Below are 25405 nucleotides of genomic sequence, written 5' to 3'. Positions count from 1 at the left end.
AAGGGGAAATTTAACAGACTTGTACAAGATTATGGCAGATTTGGATAAGGAAACTTTGTTCCCATTAGTTGATAGTACTGGACCAGGTGACACAGACTTAAGACTCTGGGCAACAGGTGGAAGAGGAATGCGAGGAAAAACTTTTTAAACACAGTAAACAATAAATGACTTCCCAAGCTGAAACAAACAGTCAATGCTATCAAAGGAAATTGAAGAAAATGAATGTGCAGGACCCTCGGAATCAAGTAGGTGTGGGACTGATTAGATTGTCCCACTGAGAGCCAGCACAGATTTTTTTAAAAACGCATTTTATTCAAACTTGTATCAAAGTAGGTTACATCAAATAAACACCCCGGGAAACATTCCTCCCAACAATCAACTATACAGTTTGTGCAGATTTTCCTTCTTTTTCACCACCCCCCCCCAACCCCGGGACAAACAGCTCCTCAAACACGGTCACAAACACCCCCCCACCTTTTCTCAAACTCCCCTGCTGAGCCCCTTAACTCATACTTTATCTTCTCTAACCGCAGGAAGTCATACAGGTCACCCAACCATGCTGCTACCCCCGGTGGCGATGCCGACCGCCACTCCAGCAAAATTCGCCGCCATGCAATCAGAGAGACGAAGGCCAAGACATCGGCCTTCCTCCTCTCCATGAGCTCCGGCTTCTCTGAAACCCCAAATATCGCCACCAAAGGGTCCAGGTCCACTCCCTCCTCCACTATCCTGGCTCAGACCGCGAACACTTCCGCCCAGAATCTTCCCAATTTTTCACAAAACATGTGCGCATGATTCGCTGGCCCCCGCCCACACCTCTCACACTCATCTGCTACCCCCTGAAAGAACCCACTCATTCTCGCCCGAGTCATATGCATCCTGTGCACCACCTTAAACTGTATCAGGCTCATCCTTGCACAAGAGGAGGTCCCGTTTACCCTTTGCAGTGCCTCACTCCATACTCCCAAATTGATCTCCATTCCCAACTCCGCTTCCCATTTCTCCTTGATCTTCGCCACCCGCTCGTCTCCCTGCTCCCCCAGCCACTTATATATATCCCCAATTCTTCCCTCCCCTTCCACATCCGGAAGCAACAGTCGCTCCAGCAGGGTGTATCCCGGCAATCTAGGGAACTCCTTCCAGACCTTTCGTGCAAAGTCCCCAACCTGTAGATAACTGAACTCACTACCCTTCGGCAGCTCTACCCTCTCCCTTAGCTCCTCCAGACTGGCGAACCCTTCCTCCAAATACAAATCCCTCACCTTGACCAGCCCCACTTGAGCCAGCACGGATTTGTGGGCCGATAGAACAGCTAATATCTTCACCATTTCCATTGAGATTGTGCAAGCAGAGCACTTTAGTGCAAAACTACCATGAAACAGATTTGTAGCATTTCCCACTCCATGCAAAAAGTGATTATGTAGAAATGACTTTCTTCAAGGTTAATTCAAAATCAACTAACCCTCAAAACAGAGTTGGGTGTTTATCTGGTTTAAAACAGGATTGAAGGTCAGAGATACAATTCTGGTATTGACAATTGATTTATGGATCAGTAAAGAAGATATATCTGTTCAGTTTTATTTTGTTTGAATTTTACTTGTATTTAATTGCTGTCCTATGGAAATGAATCTGGTCAATCTATAAATTGGTCGTGCCTGACGTGTCAGGTTCGAATGGCCATTGCACATGTCCAGCTAATCAGGGCGGCAGAAATAAGCCCCTATAAGCAGCTTACCCTTGCTTGAAATGTATTTTCGTGAGCACAGTCCAGAAAAATACAAGGACAAGAAGCTAACAAAGGTAGCTGGTAATTTTATGCTCCACAACAAAAAAGAGAAGCAAAAGAAAAAACATAAATCAGGAAAGAACAGAATTCCTTAACTGGAAAGGTGCCTGAAGATCACTCAGAACACATGCGAATACTAAGTTGTTACAGTGGTGGACTGGGCACTGCTGTTAATTGTATTCTGATAACCAGGAAAACTAAAGTTGGTGACAACATCAATGTACCTAGCCGCAGAATCAGGTTTATATTGAAAATGGAGATTTAGTTTTTGACATGAGCAGATGTGTGTCTTTGGAAGTAAAAATAACCAATGATGCAGGTGCTACAGCATCCATTTACCTTCAATGTTTTATGTGGAACCATTAATCTTCAGGGGTCTAACGCTCATGTTTTGAGGCCTGATATATAGATTAAGAGCTGTTCATAAAGAACAAAGAACAATACAGCAAGGAACAGGTCCTTCGGCCCTCCAAGCCAGCGCTGACCATGGTACCGGCCTAAACTAAAACCGTCTGCACTTACGGAGTCCGTATCCCTCCATTCCCACCCTGCTCCCATCACCTCCCCAGGCAGGCGTTCCATATATTTACCACTCTCTGTGTAAAAAAACTTGCCTTGCACATCTGTTCTAAGCTTTTCCCCACACACTTTAAACCTTTGTCCCTGAGTACTTGACTCTCCTACCCTAGGAAAGAGCATCTGACTATCCACTCTGTCCATGCCACTCATAATCTTGTAGACCTCTACCAGGTCGCCTCTCAACCTCTGTCGTTCCAGTGAGAACAAACCGAGTTTATCTAACCTCTCCTCACAGCTAATGACCTCCATACCAGGCAACATCCTAGTAAACCGCTTCTGTACCCTTTCCAAAGCATCCACATCCTTCTGGTAGTGTGGCGACCAAAATTGTACACAATATTCCAAATGAGGTCTAACAGCTGAAAATGACTTGCCAATTTTTATATTCAGTGCCACGACCAATGAAGGCCAGCATGCCGTATGCCTCCTTTACCACCTTATCCACATGCGTTGCCACTTTCAGTGATCAGTGGGCATGCACGCCAAGATCTCTCTGCCTGTCAGTACTTGCAAGAGTTCTACCATTTATTGTGTAATTCCTACTTGCATTGGACCTTCCAAAGTGCATTACCTCACACTTGTCCGGATTAAACTCCATCTGCCATTTCTCTGCCCAAGGCTCCAACCAGTTCATATCCTGCTGTATCCTCTGACAATCCTCTTCACTATCCGCAACTCCATGAATTTTTGTGTGGTCTGCGAACTTACTAATCAGACCAGCTACATTTCCTTCCAAAACATTTATATACACCACAAACAACGAAGGCCCCAGAACTGATCCCTGTGGAACCCCGCTAGTCACAGCCTTCCATTCAGAAAAGCACCTTCTATTGCTACCCTCTGTCTTCTGTGCCCAAGCCGGTTCTGTATCCAACTTGCCAGCCCTCCTCTGATCCCATATGATTTCACCTTTTGTACCAGTCTACCATGAGGTACCTTGCTAAAGGCTTTACTGAAGTCCATGTAAACAACATCTACTGCCTTTCCCTCATCTCTCATCTTTGTCACTTCCTCAAAAAACTCGATCAAATTAGTGAGACACGACCTCCCCTTAGTGAGGCACAACCTAAAATTCTTTAGAACATTATAGTTTCTAATGGAAGTAATCAACTTTGAGAATAAAAAGTTTTGACTGCGTCTGTGAAGTTAGTGTTGCAAAGCTTATTGGATCAATAGCTTAAGTTTCATATGTCAATTATGCACAGATTACATTTATGGTTCATGAGAACTGCTTCATTCTCAAAACCAGTGAACAAGAGTACGTATTAAAAGCGTACTTTGCTATTTGAGTAGATCAGATGTGTTCAGCAATGTTTATCAGCTCTGGGATGTGTTGCTGGTTTGAGCAATGTGGGGCAGCACGATAACACAGTGGTTAACACTGTGGCTTCACAGCATCAGGATCCCAGGTTCGATTCCCAGCTTGGGTCACTGTCTGTGTGGAGTCTGCACATTCTCCCCGTGTCCGCGTGGGTTTCCTCCGGGTGCTCCGGTTTCGTCTCACAAGTCCCGAAAGACGTGCTGTTAGGTAATTTGGACATTCTGAATTCTCCCTAGGGGTTTTTCACAGTAACTTCATTGCAACATTAATGTAAGCCTACTTGTGACAATAATAAAGATTATAATAATAAAGAATATATTAGGAAGCACACTGTGATAGTGTGAGAGTATTAAATCTATTTGTTAATCAAACGTCCAACAGTGGGTTCCAAAGCAATAATTAAACCAATTACTGTAAGTACCAGCCCCCAAACCAGAAAACGTAAAAGCTGAATTTAATGTGGAAACTGAGCATAAAATATTTTCATTAAAAAAATTTAAACAAGCCATTTCTTCTAAATCAACTTTTGTCCTTTACCACAACAGGATTATTATGTTTTGTGGCTGAACTAAGTGGCCACTAAGTAAAATTAAAAAAATATATGAAACATTTAACACAATTAAATAATTTAAATAAACCCAATAACATAACGAGTGTGAACAGACTTCAAAACTTTTCAAATGACTCCCCACTCAATCAAATATGTTTACATACACACTCCCGCTGACACATACCGGTAAATCTGGCATTATTTTCAGAGTTGCCTGGGGAGTTTTGATTTCGTCTGTAGCATTATTTAAGTGTTCAGTATCTTGGTTTAACATGTTGAATAAACTGGAAGAGGAGGAAAGGGATATGAAACAGACACCAACTTATAACTTTAAATTTTTAACACACTTTGTAATACATTTTCTACCATTTAGAAATATATTGTGGTTCAGTATTTTAACCAAAAGTAATTTACTTCTCAATGATTCATGCAGTTATGCGTCCCAATTAAACCTTGATTTTGTATCAGAGGGTAATATTGAGTGTATTACATCAGGCAATTCAGCCCTAGCTGGGGTCATACGAAGATATAAGAACAGGATGAGATCACATGGCCTGTTTTGCAATTCAATACCATCATTATTCATACTGGACTTCACTTTCCTGTCCACTTCCCATATCGGCCGGCACGGTAGCACAGTGGGTAGCACTGTTGCTTCACAGCGCCAGGGACCCGGGTTCGAATCCCGACTTGGGTCACTGTCTGTGCGGATTCTGCACATTCTCCCCGTGTCTGCGTGGGTTTCCTCCGGGTGCTCCGGTTTCTCATGCAAATCCTGAAAGACGTGCTGTTAGGTGAATTGCACATTCTGAATTCTCCCTCTGTGTACCCGAACAGGCGCCCGAATGTGCCTACTAGGGGCTTTTCACAGTAACTTCATTACATTACTTAATGTAAGCCTACTTGTGACAAAAAAGATTATCACTTGATTCCCTCAAACAAAAAGAAAATCTTAAATATATTCAACAACAGAGCATCTGCAACCCTTTCGGATAGAGAAGTCCAAGATTCATAACTCTTGGTGAAGAAATTTCTCATCTCATTGCTAAATGATCGCCCCCTTATCATGAGACTGTGCCCTGGACACATCAGCATGGAGGAACAATTTCTGTGTCGACCCAGTAAAGACCCTTCAATATCTTGCATCTTTCAACGAGATCAGCTCTCATTCTTCTAAATTCCAGAGAATATGGGCCCAGTTTACGAAGCCTCCGATCAAAGAACAACTGTCTCATTACAGGGACTAATCAGCGAACCTTTGCTGCACTGCCTCCAATGCAAGTGAAATTATGGAGACCAAAATTGCACACACTAGGTCGGACTTTAGGGATGGTGAGTTCTGAGAGTTGGAGGGCAACGTGCAACAGCCAACTCTCGAACTCCCACTGACATTTAACATTCACCTGAGCGTTGACTGGCAGTGGGTAGGACTTCTGTCCGTCCTTTGATGGAGATCCCACCCATGAGAGCTGTCAGCCAATCTTATTGACCGACAGCTCTTCAGCCAGGTCAGGCACAGCGCTGCAATGGCTGGAAGTGGTGTAAGGGAGGGGGAGAAATGAGCTCGGAGTTCTAATGTCCTGGGGGGAGGGAGCTCCAACTCTTACAGGGGCTTCAGAGTGAGGCATCCCGCCCAGCCACCCTCTCCTGCCCAAGATGGGGAAAAGTTCCATTGTCATGTTCCCACCCTACCTGCACTCTCTCCAACAGCCTAAAAATTGAGGCTAGGGTGGGAAAAGGTCCTTAAGTGGCCACTTAAAAGCCTTAATGGGCGAAAGATGGGGTTCCCACCCAGACCCCGCCTGTTCAAGTGTGAAATTGCATCTGGGTTTTGGAGGGCAGGTTCCTGAAGGGATTCGCATCCATTCAATTTTATACTCTCCTCCCCCACCCCCAGCCCCCAAGCCCTGCCCCCCACGCCACCTCAGAACCCACTTTGTGGTGAGAATAACATTTTTTGTTCAAATATATTGTATTTCAAACAATGCCAAATTTCCACAATCATACACAACACACACAACCATATTATAGGCGGTTTGTCATTTTTATATCTTTGTAAACATTTTACCCCCAAAACAAACACCAATCCCCCCCCCCCCCCCCCACACACACACTTTAATTGCTGCCGACAAACAGATCTTTGAAAGTGCCTCAACCTCGAATGGAACTCCTCCTCCGATCTCCATCCACCGGGCAGTCAGAGAGACGAAGGCCATGACATCAGCCCCTTTCCCTCCAGCAGCTCCCAAACGCTGAAAACTGACACCAAAGGGCACGGCTCCAATCTCACTCCCACGATCGTCGGCAAAGTCTCAAACACCGATGTCCATGACCCAACCAGTTTCGGGCAGGACCAAAACATATTCCCGTACCAGCCTCTCCGAACAGTGGAATGTGGCGACTAGGGGCTTTTCACAGTAACTTCATTGAAGCCTACTTGTGACAACTGATGTGTTATTTAAGTTGGTTCAACGTTGACTGCAACTGGATGCAGTGAAACTAGAAACAAGCTTCTGACACAGGAGATGGTCCAACACTGTTTTATTGAACTTGCTGATTGCTGTACATAGTCTGCTGTGAGTTGACACTCTATCAATCCAACTGATATCCTCCTACTGGCCTGACCAGACTAACTCTCTACCTCATGGTGATAGTGCTCACTGGCTTGTGCACTCTGACTATCCCAGTAGCTGTGTCCTGTGGAGAGAGGGAGAGTCTTAATGCCCTGTGTGCTTTATAGTGGTGGTGTCCTGTCTGGTGATTGGTTGTTATGTGTTGTGTGTGTTCATTGGTTATCCTGTGTGTCAATCACTGCCTGTCTGCATCTCATTATATACATGAATGGTTATTATGACAACAACAAGCGATTATCATTAACATATGCACTGATTCATCCCCCCTCCCTGCGCACCAATCTCACCTCTTCTCCACATCTGGGAAAAAAACGCTCATACACACTCTGGTCATATGAACCCTGTGAACAACATTAAATTAAATCAGGACCATCCTGACACAGAAGGATCTTGAGTTTGCCCGGTACAGTATGTGGTAGTATGTATTGGGGGTCATGTGGGACTGGAAGCCCTAATGTCATTGGCTGACAGATCCCGGGTCCTGGGTGGCCGTTGACCTCAAGCTCCGCCCTGAAGGCGGAGTATAAGAAGCCGGAGTCTTCCCCCGCAGGCCAGTTTACTATCGAGCTGCTGGGGAACAGACACGCTTAATAAAGCCTCATCGACTTCACTCTATTCGTCTCATGGAATCTTTGTGCACTACAATTTATTAAGTGTGTCAGTATTTCACTGCAGTCCCCTCCCCCCAGTACCACTTCCAGCTCCTCCTACCACTTCCCCTTTATCTTTTCTAACGGACCTTCCCCGTCTCCACTAACCACCCATATATATCTGATCTTTTCTTCCCCTAGCTCATCGTATGATAACAATCTATTCATCAACGCATGCCTCAGCAGATAAGGGAATGAAGGACAAAGTCCTGCACCTGCATATACCTAAATTCACTTCCCCTCAGGAGCTGGGATTTCTCCTCCAGCCTCGAGAGTCTCCCTGATTCTCTCCACCCCTTCCTCCTCCAGCTCCTATAAGTTGCGTCTATTCCCGACGGTGCAAACCTATGGTTACTGCAGATTGGCGACAATACCAACCTGCCCCCAATCCAAAGAGCTACCTCAGCTGATTCCAAATTTTATGGGATGGCACCACTGTCGGGTTTGCCGTATTCCAGGCCGGGAAAACCGGGGAGGGGCAGTGACCAGTGCCTTTGAACATGTCCCAACACAAGAAACCTCCTCCATTTGCCCCCACCCCAACCCCCCTCTCCCCTCACCACTGCCGCACCTTTTCTACATTCATCGTCCAGTAACAATACAATAAATCTGGCAGTGCCAGCCCCTCCGATCGCCATCCCCTCTGCATAAATGATGTATATAGTTGGCTGATCTGTGGCCCTGCCCCCAGTGAGGGATCAGCAGCAGGCAGGCACACATCTCAGTGTATTAAAGCCACAATTTAGTTCTAATAACTCACTTTGTCTATTATTGATGGTCCATCACTGCTGCTCCTCTTTTCCCTTCCCCTCATTACTATCTATTTCCACCTCCCAGCTACCTGCCCCTTAATTGCGATTGATTTTCTTTCCCTTCTCATTCTCATCCATTTCCCTCGATATATTCACACTCAATTCTCCAACCTCACCCTCTCCTGGAAATTAACAACACAAATCTCGGTGATCAAAGATGATTGCGCATTTTATAATTCATGAAAAACTCACGATTTTGTTATTGAACACACATCTTAATAACTTTACCTGCCTCTTCCCAGATCAAAAATCTAACAAATTAGCAATGCCACATTTGTACTGGGTAAAATGCAGCAGAGACATTTTTCTGGAATGTTGCAGAATGCAAATAACCTGGACAAACTATTGAAAAATAGAGACTGCTGCAAGCTGCTGGTGGTTCTGTGATCTGTGACCAGGCGGCTTGTCAACACTCCTCAGACCCTGGAACAACGCAGCAGCTGACTGCATTTCTCGATAACCAACACCAAGTACCACTAACAGGTTATCAATTATTTGGGAGGTTGCAGCCTGCTAGAATGGGTGGGTTGAAAAGAACAACACCTTAATCAGCAAGACATCTCACAGTATTTTGAAAAACAATGTAGGCAATCTTTAACAATTGCATAAAAGGTGTTGGAATTCAAATAATGTTCCCTGAGGTTAATCAACTAATTAACCCCAGTCTGTTATTGCGTGGGCCATAGCAAAACATACATCTTGTGCAGACCTTTCCCAGACACCCGTCTGTTCTAAGCTGGCAGTTTAATGCTGACAATATGCTTTGTGTGATCTGTGATATTAACCTCTTGCAAGCTGATTTCCCCCTGATTTTACAAAAAGTTCCACCCAGGCAAAATGTGGCCGGGATTGTCCGATCCCGCGGCCAGGTTCTGACGCGGCGTCAGAAGCGGCGCGAGCCACTCGTCAACGGGCCACCAGGCCCGAGTATGCACCCCTTCCTAGGGGTACGCCGCCGGAGTGGTGTCCGCTGCTCCGGCACTCGGAAGCTGGCACGCAACGGCCAGCGCAAGCCCGCGCATGTGCGCCACGGCCCCGCGAGTCCGCGATTGCGTTCTCTTCTCCGCGCCGGCCCCCAGCAATATAGCAGAGCCCTACAGGGGCCCGATTGATAGGCCCCGATCGTGGGCCAGGCCACCGTGGATGCCCCGACACCCCCAGGAGTCGGATCCCCCCGCAACCCCATCAGGACGCCACTCGCAGTCAGAACTCCGAGATCCCGCCGGGTGGGACCAGACGTAACTCACGCCGGTGGGACTCGGCGGGCACTCGACCCGTCGAGGCCCGGAGAATCGCCGGGGTTGCCACTTTCAATGGCCCCCGACCGGTGCGGCGGCGATCCCGCGGTGAATCACAGAGAAACAAGTCAGCGGTACTCAAAACATGGCTTTGAGAGGCTGGCTCAATGTAAAAATCAGAACTACTGCCCTCTCACTCCAGATTATTTGGAGTCTTTGGCAGATGTGGAGAGATGACAAATGTATAAGTATGAGGCTAAGTGAGCCAGTCAATACCAGTTGTTGCTGAAGGTTCGGGGAAGGGGGTAAATTACACTGTTAAAGCTACAATTGACATGCTGATTAGAGGATGTGCCTTTTTAAATGGCAGGTATATAATATCATGTCATACACAATGTATTAATATGAAGCAGTGTTTAAGTTAGTTTGTTCCTTTAAGGCCAGATGTCTAACTACTACATATAAATACAGCCCAGGGTTAAACAGAAATGTGGCAAATTGAAACGTGTTTGGTGAGTTCAATCCGCAGGTCAAATTGTACCCAACATTTTAAAATAGTTTTTGCTTTAGTCACAAAGTAAATGTGAAAATGAGTTCAAATGAGTTGACAATGTCCTGAAGCTCAGTTTATGAGTGAGGACACACACACGGGCACCATCTGCCCACTAGAGCTCACTGACGGAGTTGGAGTGTTTTGGGTTTTGGACTGAAGGCTGCACAGGTTGAACAGGTTCCCATTTGTTCAGTAAATCAGCTCCACGCTGGAGGATAGTGTGCTGGAGGTGAGATACAGTGCTGCAGCAAGGATCAGCTCCACGCTGGAGGATAGTGTGCTGGAGGTGAGATACAGTGCTGCAGCAAGGATCAGCTCCACGCTGGAGGATAGTGTGCTGGAGGTGAGATACAGTGCTGCAGCAAGGATCAGCTCCACGCTGGAGGATAGTGTGCTGGAGGTGAGATACAGTGCTGCAGCAAGGATCAGCTCCACGCTGGAGGATAGTGTGCTGGAGGTGAGATACAGTGCTGCAGCAAGGATCAGCTCCACGCTGGAGGATAGTGTGCTGGAGGTGAGATACAGTGCTGCAGCAAGGATCAGCTCCACGCTGGAGGATAGTGTGCTGGAGGTGAGATACAGTGCTGCAGCAAGGATCAGCTCCACGCTGGAGGATAGTGTGCTGGAGGTGAGATACAGTGCTGCAGCAAGGATCAGCTCCACGCTGGAGGATAGTGTGCTGGAGGTGAGATACAGTGCTGCAGCAAGGATCAGCTCCACGCTGGAGGATAGTGTGCTGGAGGTGAGATACAGTGCTGCAGCAAGGATCAGCTCCACGCTGGAGGATAGTGTGCTGGAGGTGAGATACAGTGCTGCAGCAAGGATCAGCTCCACGCTGGAGGATAGTGTGCTGGAGGTGAGATACAGTGCTGCAGCAAGGATCAGCTCCACGCTGGAGGATAGTGTGCTGGAGGTGAGATACAGTGCTGCAGCAAGGATCAGCTCCACGCTGGAGGATAGTGTGCTGGAGGTGAGATACAGTGCTGCAGCAAGGATCAGCTCCACGCTGGAGGATAGTGTGCTGGAGGTGAGATACAGTGCTGCAGCAAGGATCAGCTCCACGCTGGAGGATAGTGTGCTGGAGGTGAGATACAGTGCTGCAGCAAGGATCAGCTCCACGCTGGAGGATAGTGTGCTGGAGGTGAGATACAGTGCTGCAGCAAGGAGGATGGAGAAGAGGGTTGGTGTGATGACACAGCCTTGTTTGACCTCAGTCTTCACGGAGATCAGGATTGGTGGTTCTATTGGTAAGGATCGTGGCTTGCAAGCCATCGTGGAACAGGCAGAGGGTGGTGACAAATTTCTAATGACAGCCAAATCTGAGGAGGACAGTGTTTGCGGACCAGGATCTTCATCCTAAGCCGAAAGTCATGGATTCCTGGGTAGCAGGAATGTTTCAGAGATTTGGCAACCTAAAACAGGCACCTCAAAACAATGAAGAGCAACCATCTGTGTTGCCTGCGTAAGATCGTCCAAATCCGGCGCAGGAAACACGGTCCAACAACAGCATCCTCGCCCAAGCTAAGATGCCCAACATTGAGTGGTTAGCATTCAAGGCCAGCTCTGCAGGGCAGGACGTGTTGTCCCTATCCTTGACACCACTTTGATCCCTGTTTGAACAGCGGCCTAAACATTCCATCGCCATTACTTTGCCTTCTTGAACTTGTTCCCACAAAGTCACCTTTAATTTCACTCATTTTCTCCAGACAAAAGATTTCAATATCAGAATTGTCAGGAGATCCAGCGATGCCGATGGTTTTTTGGAGAAAAGTCTTTGTTCCAATTCTCCTTGGGGTCTCGATCTGATCTTCACTCTGTTGCACTGAATTTTGCTGCTGCTTACCTCCCATCCTGACCTATGCTGCCAACCCTGTGAAATGACTTAGCAAGCAATTTGTTGTAAAAATAATGCTGCCACCTACACCCTCTCATGGTAACTGGTGACGGACAATAAAACAGCCTTACCATCAGTCATCCATATTTTGAGAATAAAACCTATTACAATCCCACTACCTTTTGCAACCACCAGCCCTCTTCCCCACGCTGTTTACATAAAGACCCCTTTCCCCTAATTTCACCACTTTATTTACTCTGATGACTTGACTTTTCTAGCCAAGCTGCTGAAATGTGCTTTTTTCCTCTGTGATACCCATGTCCATTATTTCAGTGACCCTAGAACATAGAACATAGAAAATACAGCACAGAACAGGCCCTTCGGCCCACGATGTTGTGCCGAACCTTTGTCCTAGATTAATCATAGATTATCATTGAATTTACAGTGCAGAAGGAGGCCATTCGGCCCCCCGAGTCTGCACCGGCTCTTGGAAAGAGCACCCCACCCAAACTCAACACCTCCACCCAACACCAAGGGCAATTTTGGACACTAAGGGCAATTTATCATGGCCAATCCACCTACCCTGCACATCTTTGGACTGTGGGAGGAAACCGGAGCACCCGGAGGAAACCCACGCAGACACGGGGAGGACGTGCAGACTCTGCACAGACAGTGACCCAAGCCGGAATCGAACCTGGGACCCTGGAGCTGTGAAGCAATTGTGCTATCCACAATGCTACCGTGCTGCCCTTAAGAACAAATAAATCTACACTATATCATTTTACCGTAATCCATGTACCTATCCAATAGCTGCTTGAAGGTCCCTAATGTTTCCGACTCAACTACTTCCACAGGCAGTGCATTCCATGCCCTCACTACTCTCTGGGTAAAGAACCTACCTCTGATAGCCCTCCTATATCTTCCACCTTTCACCTTAAATTTATGTCCCCTTGTAATGGTTTGTTCCACCCGGGGAAAAAGTCTCTGACTGTCTACTCTATCTATTCCCCTGATCATCTTATAAACCTCTATCAAGTTGCCCCTCATCCTTCTCCGTTCTAATGAGAAAATGCCTAGCACCCTCAACCTTTCCTCGTAAGACCTACTCTCCATTCCAGGCAACATCCTGGTAAATCTTCTTTGCACCTTTTCCAAAGCTTCCATATCCTTCCTAAAATGAGGCGACCAGAACTGTACACAGTACTCCAAATGTGGCCTTACCAAAGTTTTGTACAGCTGCATCATCACCTCACGGCTCTTAAATTCAATCCCTCTGATAATGAACGCGAGCACACCATAGGCCTTCTTCACAGCTCTATCCACTTGAGTGGCAACTTTCAAAGAACCCTACATCCAGAGATTGTTCCCCTGACTCTTCCCTAAAACTGAAGATTAAACAAACCAATTTTCTCCTCTCATTATACTATCCGGAGATCCAAACTCCTCAATTTCAGAGATTGTGTTCTTGCTCCAATCTAATATATTGCATTTGCTGCTAATGGTGAAACCAAATGCAGTTTAGAAGATCGCTTTCCTCTGTTCTGTCCACATGATCCTGACCTCCCTCTGGCTCACTATGTTGCTTCCTGTCCCTACCCACTCTGACCTCACTGTCTTTGGTCAGCTGAAATTAAATGCAAGCAAACTACAAAACAGTTTCCTTGATTGACACCACTGATCTCAATATGTACTCTCTCCTTTCCAGGTGCAAGTGGCTGCAATATGTACAATCAAAAACACCTCCCCCTCATGACCTCTACTGCGACTTGCCTTACGAACCCTTCACATCCCAATTACATACCATCTTGACATGGGCATACATTGCTGTTTCTTCATCATTCTCCTGAAGTTCCTTGCCGAACACCATTGTGGGATCATCATCACCACCTGGACTGCAGCATTGCAGGAGCTTCACCAATACCTTTCTCAGGGAAACTGGGATTTTGCACTAAATGTGGCCTTGCTGTTATTGTCCATTTACTACATCAACAACCTGCCTTTTCCTTATTCTTGCACCTTTTAAAATTTCAACCTATGCCATTTACTTTTTGTCTTTCTATGTCTCAGCATCACTAACTTCAGTGCTGATATTTTATACCAGCTAAGTTTTGTGTTTCGATCATACGATCATAAAAATAGCAGGAGTGGGCCATTTGGCCCCTTTAGCCTGCTTTGCCATTTAATAAGATCATGACCAATCTGACTGTGGCCTGAACTATTTCCCTGCCTGAGCCCCATGACTTTCTGACCCCATTGTCGAGCAAACGTCTATCTAACTCAGCCTTGAGTATGTTCAATATTGAAAATACCAAACACTAATGACCCCGAGAAATGAAATTTCTTCTAGTTTTAATTGGAAGACCCCTTAAACTGTGCCCCCTAGTTATAGATCCCCCACAGGGAAAACATTCTCTCAGCATCTACCCTGTCAACCTTCCTCAGCAACTTATTTGCTTCAATAAGATCATCTCTCATTCTTCTAAATTCCAATGACTATATAGAATGGATAAGATAGAATTTACAGTGCAGAAGGAGGCCATTCGGCCCATCGAGTCTGCACCAGCTCTTGGAAAGAGCACCCTACCCAAGATCCATACCTCTACCCTATCCCCATAACCCAGTAACCCCACCCAACACTAAGGGCAATTTTGGACACTAAGGGAAATTTAGAATGGCCAATCCACCTAACCTGCACATCTTTGGACTGTGGGAGGAAACCGGAGCACCCGGAGAAAACCCACGCACACACGGGGCGGATGTGCAGACTCCGTACAGACAGTGACCCAAGCCAGAATCGAACTTGGGACCTTGGAGCTTTGAAGCAATTGTGCCATCCACAATGCTACCGTGCTGTCCTCCTTGCTCAAATTTTCCTGATTCATCCTTCTCTGAACTGATTCCAAGGCAAGTATATCCTTCCTTTAAGTAAGGAGACCAAAATTGTACACAGTACACCAGGTGTGGTCTCACCAATGCCCTGTCCAGTTGTAGAAAGATTTGCCTTCTCCATCTCCCTTGCAGTAAATGTCAACACTGTACTTGCCTTCCTAACCTGCTGTATCTGCGCATGAACCTTTTGTGCTTCATGTACACGGACTCCCAGACCCTTGTGCAATGCAGCATTCTGCAGTCTCTCTCCAGTTAAATCATATTCTGTCTTTCTATTATTCTACCAGCCAAAGTGGACCAACCCACATTATACTCCCCACAAAACATTTGCCCACGCACTCAACCTATCCCTCTGCAGACTCTCCTCACAACTTGCTTTTCTACCTAACTTTGTATCAGCAAATTTGACTGCAATTTGTCCAAGCTATTGTAGACTGTAAATAGTTGAAGGCCCATCATTGATCATAAGGCATCTTGCACATCACGCAACAGGTTTGCTCCCTCTCTGTGATCATCATATCTGTTGATTCTTGCTGCTCTCTCCCTTTCTCTATCAACCTTTTACACCTTTACTAAAATGTTGGTGTCATAATATCCAGTCATGTATATAATGAGATGCAGACAGGCAGTGATTGACACACAGGATGACCAGTAAGCATACAACACAGCACAGCCAATCACCAGACAGGACACCACCACTGTAAAGCCAGAGGGCACTAGGTTTCCCGCTCTCTCGGGACCCAGCCACTGAGACAGTCAGAGTCCACGAGCTAGCACAGTGCAAACACCATGCGGTAGCTAGTAAGTCTGGTCAGGCTAGTACAAGGTCTCCAGTCAGTTCAGTATCGTGTCGACCCACAGTTAAATATGTTTGTTAATTCTATCGTTGAATAAAACAATGTTGGATCTTCTCCAGTGTTAGACGTCTGTTTCTAGCTTCCCTGCATCGAGTGCAGTCCACATCGAACCTACCTGCCTAACACATCAGTTGGTTATTTTTCAGTCTTCATCTCTGAAAAGATTGCACATCCTAGGTGTCAATGGCTTGTTTTTCTTTTCACAAATTCTCTCTGACCTGCTCGGTATTACCAATAGTTTCTCTTTTCATTGAAACCAGATTGATATTGGTTACATTGAAACAAAACAACAGTCGGCAATGCAGCATGTTTTGAAGTCAGTAACCAACTCTTGTTTGGTATTCCAATTAGAAAAGTCTTTCCCAAATGTTGACATATATTTGTAATCATATAACCGTGACTGGTTTTCCCCACAAACATTAAGATGTGAAGCTTACCACATACAACCAAACCTGCCTCCTAAGCAGACTTGTCTTGAAAAAAAGTTTGTTGGTTGTTCCTGATAAAAATGAGTCAGCCTCATGTTATATGAAGTCTGAGTGAAAAGGTTCAAGATGAAACATGGTATAAGGACAAAAACAGAAAGTTGTGGTCAATGATTGTTTTTCAGACTGAAGCGTGATAGACTGCGGTGTTTCCCAAGGATCAGTGCTAAAACCACAACTTTCTTTCGATAGAAATTATTTGGATATTGGAGTAGAGAGTAAAATTTCAAAATTTGCCAATGATATTATACCTGAAGGCATCACAGAAAGTGAGGATGATAACAACCAGCTGCAACAAAACTTAAAATAAACTAGCAGAATGGACAGGAAGGTGATGGGAGGAACTCAGTACAGAGAAATGTGAAGCGATGCACTTTAGCAAAATGGATAGGGAGTTTAAATTTTAAAAAAAATAATTTTATGGGATGTAGGCTTCGCTGGCTAGGCCAGCATTTATTGCCCAACCCGAGTGGTGGTCGTGACCTGTATTCTTTAACCGCTGCAGTCGTGAGGTATAGGTACATCCACTGTGCTGTTAGGGAGGGAGCTCCAGGAGTTTGACCCAACGACAGTGAAGAACGCTGATATATTTCCAAGTCAGGATGGTGAGTGACTTGGAGGGGAACCTCCAGATGGTGGGGCTCCCAGATATCTGCTGCTCTTGTCCTTCTACATGGTAGTGGTCATGGGTTTGGAAGGTGCTGCCTAAGGAACCTTGGTGAGTTACTGCAGTGCATCTTGTAGATAGTACACACGGCTGCCACTGTGCGTCGGTGGTGGAGGGAGTGAATGTTTGTGGAAGGGGGAGCAATCAAGTGGGCTGCTTTGTCCTGGATGGTGTCAAGTTTCTTGAGTGTTGTTGGAGCTGCGCTCATCCAGGCAAGTGGACATTAGTCCATCACACTCCTGACTTGTGGGCTTTTGAGGGGGGGAGGGGTGGGGGGCGGTCAGGAGGTGAGCTACTCACCATAGGATCCCTAGCCTTTGACTTGCGCCTGTAATCACAGTATTTATATGGTCCATCCAGTTCAGTTTCTAGACAATGGTAACCCCCAGGATGTTGATAGTGGGTTATTCAGCGATGGTAATGCCTTTGAATGTCAAGATCCTGTGTTGTTGATGATCGTCATTGCCCTGCACTTGTGTGGCGCAAATGTTACTTGTCACTTGTTCTCCCAAGCCTGGATATTGTCCAGGTCTTGCTGTAATAGCAGAGTGCCAAAATGGCATAGTTCTAAAGACCGTTCAGGAACAGAGGGATCCTGGAGGTGTATGTGCATAGATTTGTGAAGTTGTCAGGACATATTGAAAAAGTAATTACCAAAGTATATGGACCTCGCACTTCATTAACAGAGATATTGAATGCAAAAGTTGGGAAGTTATGTTGATATTTATAAAGCTCTGATTAGACCACAACTAAAGTATTGTGCCCAGTTCTGGTTACCACATTTTGGGAAGGATGTAAAGATCCATGACAGAGTGTGGAGGAGACCCACCGAAGTGGTCCAGTGATGAGGAAGTTTAGCTATAAAGTTAGTTTGAAGAAGCTAGTACTGCTTACCTTTGAGCAAAGAAGTTTGATATAAATATACAAGATTATGACAGGATTAAATAAGGTAGACAAAAAAGAGTTGTACCCATTGGCTGATGGTACAAGGACTGGGGAACACAAATGTAAGGTTTTGGACAGGAGACATGGGAGGAATGCAAGGAAGAACCAAGTGGTAATGACCTGGACTTTTCTGCCTACAACGGTGGTGGAATTAGAGACAATCAAGGATTTCAATTGGAAATCAGATAAGTACTTGAGTAAAATAAACAATGAGGGCTATGGGGCCAACGGGAATCGGATTGACAGGGTAGCTATACAGAGAGCTGGCAGGGACATCATGGACTGAGTGGCCTCCGTTTTATAAGGGTTTTGGCACAGAAGGAATCCCATCATGTCTGTTCTGGCATTCTGAAGGAGCAATTCACCTAGTCCCATTCTGCTGCCTTTTCCTCACAGCCCTGAATAGTTTTTTTCCTTTCGGGTAATAATTCAATTCCTTTTTGAATGCATCAATTGAATTTGCCTCCACCACCCTGCTGCCTCATGGCGCCGAGGTCGCAGGTTCGATCCCAGCTCTGGGTCACTGTCCATGTGGAGTTTGCACATTCTCCCTGTGTTTGCGTGGGTTTCGCCCCCACAACCCAAAGATGTGCAGGGTAGGTGGATTGGCCATGCTAAATTGCCCCTTAATTGGAAAAAAATGAATTGGGCACTCTAAATTAAAAAAAAAAGAATTTGCCACCACCATACATCCAGACAGTACACTCCAAATTCTAACCATTCACCGTATGAAAAGGTTTTTCTTCATGCCACCATTGCTTCTTTTGTCAATTGACATAAATCCGTACCATCTGGTTCTCCATCCTTCCACCAATGGGAACTATTTCTCCTGTCCAGACCCCTCATGATGTTAAATCTCCTCTCAACTTTCTCTTCTTCAAGAAGGTCCCATATCTCTATTATGGGTGGCACGGTAGCAGTGGGTATGGGTAGCATGGTAGCACAGTGGGTAAGGGTGGCACTGTAGCACAGTGGTTAGCATTGTTGCTTCACAGCTCCAGGGTCCCAGGTTCGATTCACAGCTTGGGTGACTCTGTGTGGAGTCTGCACGTTCCCCCGTGTCTGCGTGGGTTTCCTCTGGGTGCTTTGCTTTCCTCCCACAGTCCAATGATGTGAATGTTAGGTGGATTGGCCATGCTAAATTGCCCCTTAGTGTCCAAAAAGGTTGGGTGGGGTTGCTGGGTTGTGGGGATAGGGCGGAGGTGTGGGGTGCTCTTTCCAAGGATCAGTGCAGACTCAATTGGCTGAATGGTCTCCTTCTGCACTGTAAATTCTATGTCTATGTCTTCCTGTATCTGCGTGGGTTTCCTCCGGGTGCTCCAGTTTCCTCCCACAGTCCAAAGATGTGCAGGTTTGGTGGATTGGCCATTCTAAATTGCCCTTAGGTGACCAAAAATGGTTAGGTGGGGTTACTGGGTTACGGGGTTAGGTTGGAGGTGTGGCCTTAAGTAGGGTACTCTTTCCAAAGACTGGTGCAGACTCAATGGGCCGAATGGCCTCCTCACCCCGGAACCATTCTCTTGAGCCTTTTCTGCACTCTCTCTAATGTCTTCACCCTTCCTAAATTGTAACGCCCACGACTGGATTCATTTATCCAGTTAAGGTTTAATCAGTTTTTCATAAAGCTTGAACATAACTTCCTTAATTTGTAATCTAGTCCCTAGTGATAAAGCCCAGTATGTGGAATGCTTTAATAACTGCTCGCTCAGCAGAGCTCCTTCAATGATTTATGCACAAGGTTCCCCCTGTTCCTGCGTGCACCCCGATTGGAATTGTACTCTTATTTAATATTGTTTCTCTGTGTTCTCCAGAACAAAATGAATCACGTCACTGCATTAAATTTAATCTGTAACTTTCCACCTATTCCACCAACCAAGTCCTTTTGAAGTTGAATTATCCTCAAGGTTAACAGCATGGGCTGTATCCATAGTCCCGAGTTTTGTGTCATCAACAATTTTTTTCATTGTGCCCTCCACACCGGAGTCTAGGTGATTAATACAGATCAGTAAAAACAGAGGTCCTAACACTGATCCCTGGGGAACTGCACTCTAAACATTTCTTTAGTCTGAAAAAGACATGTTCACCTCTTTGTTTACTGTCACTCAGTCAATGTGCTGTAACAACTCTGTAGTTAGTATTTAAACTTATTAATGTCCATTGGTTGGCTTCATTCTAACTTGCTTTTGTTGTCAGGCAAATGGGAGTGGTTCTCACCCAGTTAAGAAAACACCAGCGGCTGCAACACAAGAATGAGATACGGACGGTTAATGGAGGATGTAATGTGTGATCAGTCAGGTGGCGTGTATAGTGACCACAGATTAAACCACAACTCCATAGAAACAATCAGTGAAGGATATGGTCATACAAATATTGGAGAACACAGCAAAGTCCTTTAGATTGTACACTTAAAGTACATTATTATTAGAAATACCCCATGTGACTGGTCACGCCGATAAAATTTAACATTTGAATAAATTGTAGACTTTATGAATGAATATTGAACAAATACAATAGCAAATGTGGCTGTTATCTGAAATGGGAGCTCGGTCTGCTGACTTTGAATTCTTTTCACCTCTCCCCTTATGTTCAGCACCATCGAGTTTTTGAAAACACATTTAATACTGAAAACATACTTTACAACACTTTAGAAATTAATAAAATAGCGTTTGTCATTTTTAGTGACTATTTTCCTACAGATTCACAGCGTACATGGGCACTCACACCATTGTTTTATTTAAACAAAATAGGAATGTTTTCAACTACAACCTACATAATTTGAAGTTGCTTAATGTGAATGAGATCATTTAAATTGAAATTATGTGAAGAACCTCCTCTGCAATTAATTAAAATTGCTTCATTTGTACTACAGGATAATTCAATATTTTTCTGAATAAAAACATATTATGCTCGTGGTATTTTGCTATTGTAATCTGAAAAGAATTGTACACAATAGCAGGGAAATGGCAGTAGATTTTTCTACACTTAACAAACACACACTGCAACAAAGACCCCTTTTGCCAGATCTATATTAGATGTGTTAAATTGTGTACAGCAAGTGGCATTAACTAGGGGTTCACTTCTGCTCCTAGAAATAGGAATAGGTAAACCCTTGGTCCGATTCGGGAGAAGGTGGAGAACACCTCGGAGGCTGTGATGTAGAACGGAGAGGTGTTGAAGGGAGTGGAAGAAACTTTGTCGAGGCGCAACGATCAAAGCACCTAGTTAGAGGCTGAGATGCTGTCGGTGGGGGAGAGAGACAAGATCCTGATGGGCGAAAGTGGGTGTCCTTGAGAACACATCAAGGAGACAATACCTCAGAATCATGGGGTTGCCGGAGGGGATGGAGGGCCCGAATCCCGCTGTATTTTTCTCAGATGTTCGGGAGGCTGGTGGTGGAGGGGGTAGGGGTGGGGAGGTGGGGATGGACAGATGTCCCCTCTAGAGTTGGATAAGGCCCACGACCTCCCCGAGAAAAGGAGCCACCATAGGCAGTGGCTGCAAGATTCCACAGATTCCATGGGAAGGAGAGGGTCCTGAAGTGGGCCAAAGAGAATCGAGGCTTGAGATGGGAAGGGAACACCATCTGGAAGGGAACACCATCCGGATATATCAAGACATGAATGAAATGAAATGAATGAATGAAAATCGCTTGTCACGAGTAGGCTTCAATGAAGTTACTGTGAAAAGCCCCTAGTCGCCACATTCCGGCGCCTGTTCGGGGAGGCTGGTACGGGAATCGAACCGTGCTGCTGGCCTGCCTTGGTCTGCTTTAAAAGCCAGCGATTGAGCCCAATGTGCTAAACCAGCCCCAGCATTGGAGCGGAGCTGGCGAAGAGGTGGGCGGCCTTTAATAAGGCGAAGCCGGCGTTATACCAGAGAACAAAGAACAAAGAAAAGTACAGCACAGGAACAGGCCCTTTGGCCCTCCAAGCCCGTGCCGACCATGCTGCCCAGTCTAAACTAAAATCTTCTACACTTCCTGGGTCCGTAACCATTTATTCCCATCCTATTCATGCATTTGTCAAGATGCCCCTTAAATGTCACCTCCTCCGGTAGCGAGTTCCAGACACCCACTACCCTCTGTATAAAAAAAACTTGCCTCGTACATCTCCTCTAAACCCTGCCCCTCGCACCTTAAACCTATGCCCCCTAGTAATTGACCCCTCTACCCTGGGGAAAAGCCTCTGACTATTCACTCTGTCTATGCCCTTCATAATTTTGTAGACCTCTATCAGGTCGCCCCCTCAACCTCCGTTGTTCCAGTGAGAACAAACCGAGTTTATTCAACCACTCCTCATAGCTAATGCTCTCCATACTAGGCAACATCCTGGTAAATCTCTTCTGCGCCCTCTCTAAAGCCCCCACATCCTTCTGGTAGTGTGGCGACTAGAATTGAACACGATACTCCAAGTGTGGCCTAACTAAGGTTCTATACAGCTGCAACATGACTTGCCAATTCTTATACTCAATGTCCCGGCCAATGAAGGCAAGCATGCCGTATGCCTTCTTGACTACCTTCTCCACCTGTGTTGCCCCTTTCAGTGACCTGTGGACCTGTACACCGAGATCTCTCTGACTTTCAATACTCTTGAGGGTTCTACCAGAGTGGAGTGAGGTTTTGGGTGCCGTACCCAGTGGTTACTTATGGGCCGAAAGATCACTGTTTCGATATGTCGGAGGAGACCTTTGTTAAAGAACACAGTCTTGGACTCAGTTAAAGGGGTTCTGAAGGGACTGTTATGGTTGTTGATGGGATGGGTTTGTTTGGGATGGAATTTATAAGGAAGTTGTTGGCCTCCATCTTGGATTTGGTAACACACCAACTGATCCTGGGGGGAGATTTAAACTACAGAGAGACAGACAATCTGGCGTTGCCTATTTTACTTTTTATTACTGGGCGGCCAACGTGGAAAAGGTGGTAGGTTGGTGCAGTGACCCAGAGGTCACTTGGGTGCAGATTGAGGCGAGGGTTTGTAGGAGATTACATACTGGTGATGGCTTCGCTCCTGTTTCTGCCGACAAAATATTCTATCCACTTTGATATGGAGACAGTTCCAGCAACATTTTCAGCTCAGGTCTCTTGAAGTTGGCCCCTATTTGTTCCAGCCACCTGTTTGAGACGGCAAAACTAGGCACCCTGTTTGGGGAATGGGGAATGAAAAGGCTGGAGACGGGACTTGTTTCTGGAAGGGCGAATGGCAGCTTGGAGGAATACGGGCTCCTGGGGGTGAATTCTTTTAGATATTCTCCAGGTTTGGAATTATGTACAGAAGGCCTTCCCAACATTTCCAGAGGTGCCACCCATTTCTCTTATGTAAAGGATACTTTTGCTTGCAGGTTTGGAGGAGGATAGCATATCGGGCATATATCGGTGGATCTAGTCAGAGGAGGTGGGCACGGTGTATGGGGTGAAAGCGAGGTGGGAGGGGGAGCTGGAGCCTGCAGTAGATGATGAGGTGTGGACTGAGACCCTTCACAGGCTGAACTCCACATCCTCGTGTGCGAGGCTAGGCTTGATCCAGCTTACAGTAGTATTTAGGGGACACCTCACCAAGGTGAAGATGAGCAGATTTTTTCCAGAGATGGATGACTAAGCCAGGGGCTGGTTTAACACACTGGGCTAAATAGCTGGCTTTTAAAGCAGACCAAGGCAGGCCAGCAGCACGGTTCAATTCCCGTACCAGCCTCCCTGAACAGGCGCCGGAATGTGGCGACTAGGGGCTTTTCACAGTAACTTCATTTGAAGCCTACTTGTGACAATAAGCGATTTTCATTTCATTTCATGATAGGTGTAGCGCTGTTCCTAGGGCCCGGCAAACCACACACACATGTTCTGGTCCTGTCCCAAACACGTGAGCTTTTGTGTCTCCTTCTTTAGCACCATGTCAGCGATTCTCAATGTCGAGTTGGAGCCCTGTCTTCTAGTTGCCATATTTGAGATGTTGGACTCACCGGGGCTGCAAACAGGCGGAGGTGGATGTCCTCGCCTTCGCCTCGTTGATTGCCCGGAGGGGAGTTCTGCCGGGGTGGAGATCTCCAATCCCATCCACCGCCTCGGCATGGTTAGGGAACCTAATGGAGTTTCTGTACCTGGAGAAGGTCAAATACACGGTGAGAGGATCGGTCGAGGGACTCTAGCAGAGGTGGCGGTTTTTCATTGCTTAGTTTAAGGAACTAATCACCGTCAGTTGTTGGGAGGGGGGGGCGGGGGGGAGGATTGGGAAGGGGGTGGGTATGGGTTGTGCAGGTTTGTATTTTTTTTTAGTATTCTTTTTTAGTGTTTTTCTTTTCCTGAAATGTTGCATTTGTGGATTTGTAAAAATGTAACTTTTAGTAATATTTGGTAAAACTGAGAAACTTTAATGACATTTTCAAAAAAAATACAGGAATACTGTAGCTCAGTTGGCAGAACTTTCACCTCTGAATCACAAGTTTCTGGATTCAAATCCAGGGGCTGTATTATCGGCACGGGGGGGGGGGGGGGGGGGGGGAAGAACATGTCAGTGAATTGTAGGCCATCAGTTTAACAAAGGCAGTGAGAAAATAATAGAATCCCTAGTAAAGGTGAGAGTAGAAGAACAGCGAGGAAAATAAAATTTAATACAGGGTAATAAATAATCTAAAGGGAAAATCGTACTTAAACATCCTTATTAAATTTTTGGAGGAGATAACAGATATAATTTATCTCCATTTTCAAGGCCATGATAAAGTGCCTCATAATAACCTAATGAATAAGGTCCGAGAATGCAGAGTTAGAGGACAAGTGGCAGAATAGACCACGTGCTTCAAGCCAAAGAGCAGTCATTGGGAGAAATGTGTGGTTATTCAGAGTGGCAGAAGATGGGAAGTGATGTGGATCATTCAGCCCCTCGAGCCTTTTCTGCCAGTCAACCAGATCATGGCTGTGGCCTAATACGATATACCCACCTTTGCCCCATATACCTTCATACTTTTGATGAACGAAACTCCACCAATGTTGGATTTTAAATGATCAATTGTCCGAGCATTGCTGTTTGCAGAGAGTTCTGAAGCAAATAACTGATCGACCATCCTTTCTGTGGAGAGTGACAGCCTTAATCTTAGACTGCCCAACCAGCTGAAATACTTTCTCTCGGCCTACCCAATCGATTCACCTGAATACCGCCATCAAATTATCTCTTCACCTTCTAGTTTTCGGGGAATACAGCCCAAAATTTTGCAACCTCTCTCCTTAGTTTAATCTTTTGAGTCCAAATATCATTCTGGTGAATGTAGGTTGCACTCTCTCAAAGCTCAAAATATCCTTCCCAAGGTAAATACTCAGACATACATAGAAGATAGGAGCAGGAGGAGGCCTTTTGGCCCTTCAAGCCTGCTCCGTCATTCATCACGATCATGGCTAATATCCAACTCAATGGCCTAATCCTGCTTTCTCCCCATAGCCTTTGATCCCATTCTCCCCAAGTGCTATATCCAGCCGCCTCTTGAATATATTCAATGTTTTAGCAGCAACTACTTCCTGTGGTAATGAATTCCACAGGCTCACCACTCTTTGTGTGAAGAAATGTCTCCTTATCTCTGTCTAAAATGGTTTACCCTGAATCCTCAGACTGTGACCCCTGGTTCT

General features: G+C 45.7%; 1 protein-coding gene across 8 annotated transcripts in view; it reads right to left on the bottom strand.

Moving 5' to 3' along the window:
* LOC140408248 (sodium/hydrogen exchanger 9B2-like) overlaps positions 1 to 25405 on the bottom strand; it is a 261503-nt gene that overhangs the window by 136145 nt on the left and 99953 nt on the right. For 7 of the 8 annotated variants that reach the window (XM_072495192.1, XM_072495196.1, XM_072495194.1 and 4 more), the window contains one exon: positions 4421 to 4520. In XM_072495192.1, coding sequence (XP_072351293.1) covers positions 4421 to 4510 — 90 coding nt within the window. In that variant the 5' untranslated portion in view covers positions 4511 to 4520. Of the gene's footprint in view, positions 1 to 4420; positions 4521 to 19883; positions 20036 to 25405 lie in introns of all 8 variants that reach the window. The other variant, XM_072495199.1, reaches the window with a different exon arrangement.

This window comes from Scyliorhinus torazame, chromosome 3 (genome assembly GCF_047496885.1).
Source record: "Scyliorhinus torazame isolate Kashiwa2021f chromosome 3, sScyTor2.1, whole genome shotgun sequence".
NCBI classification, from domain to species: Eukaryota; Metazoa; Chordata; class Chondrichthyes; order Carcharhiniformes; family Scyliorhinidae; genus Scyliorhinus; species Scyliorhinus torazame.
This window is presented reverse-complemented; position numbering and strand designations above follow the sequence as displayed.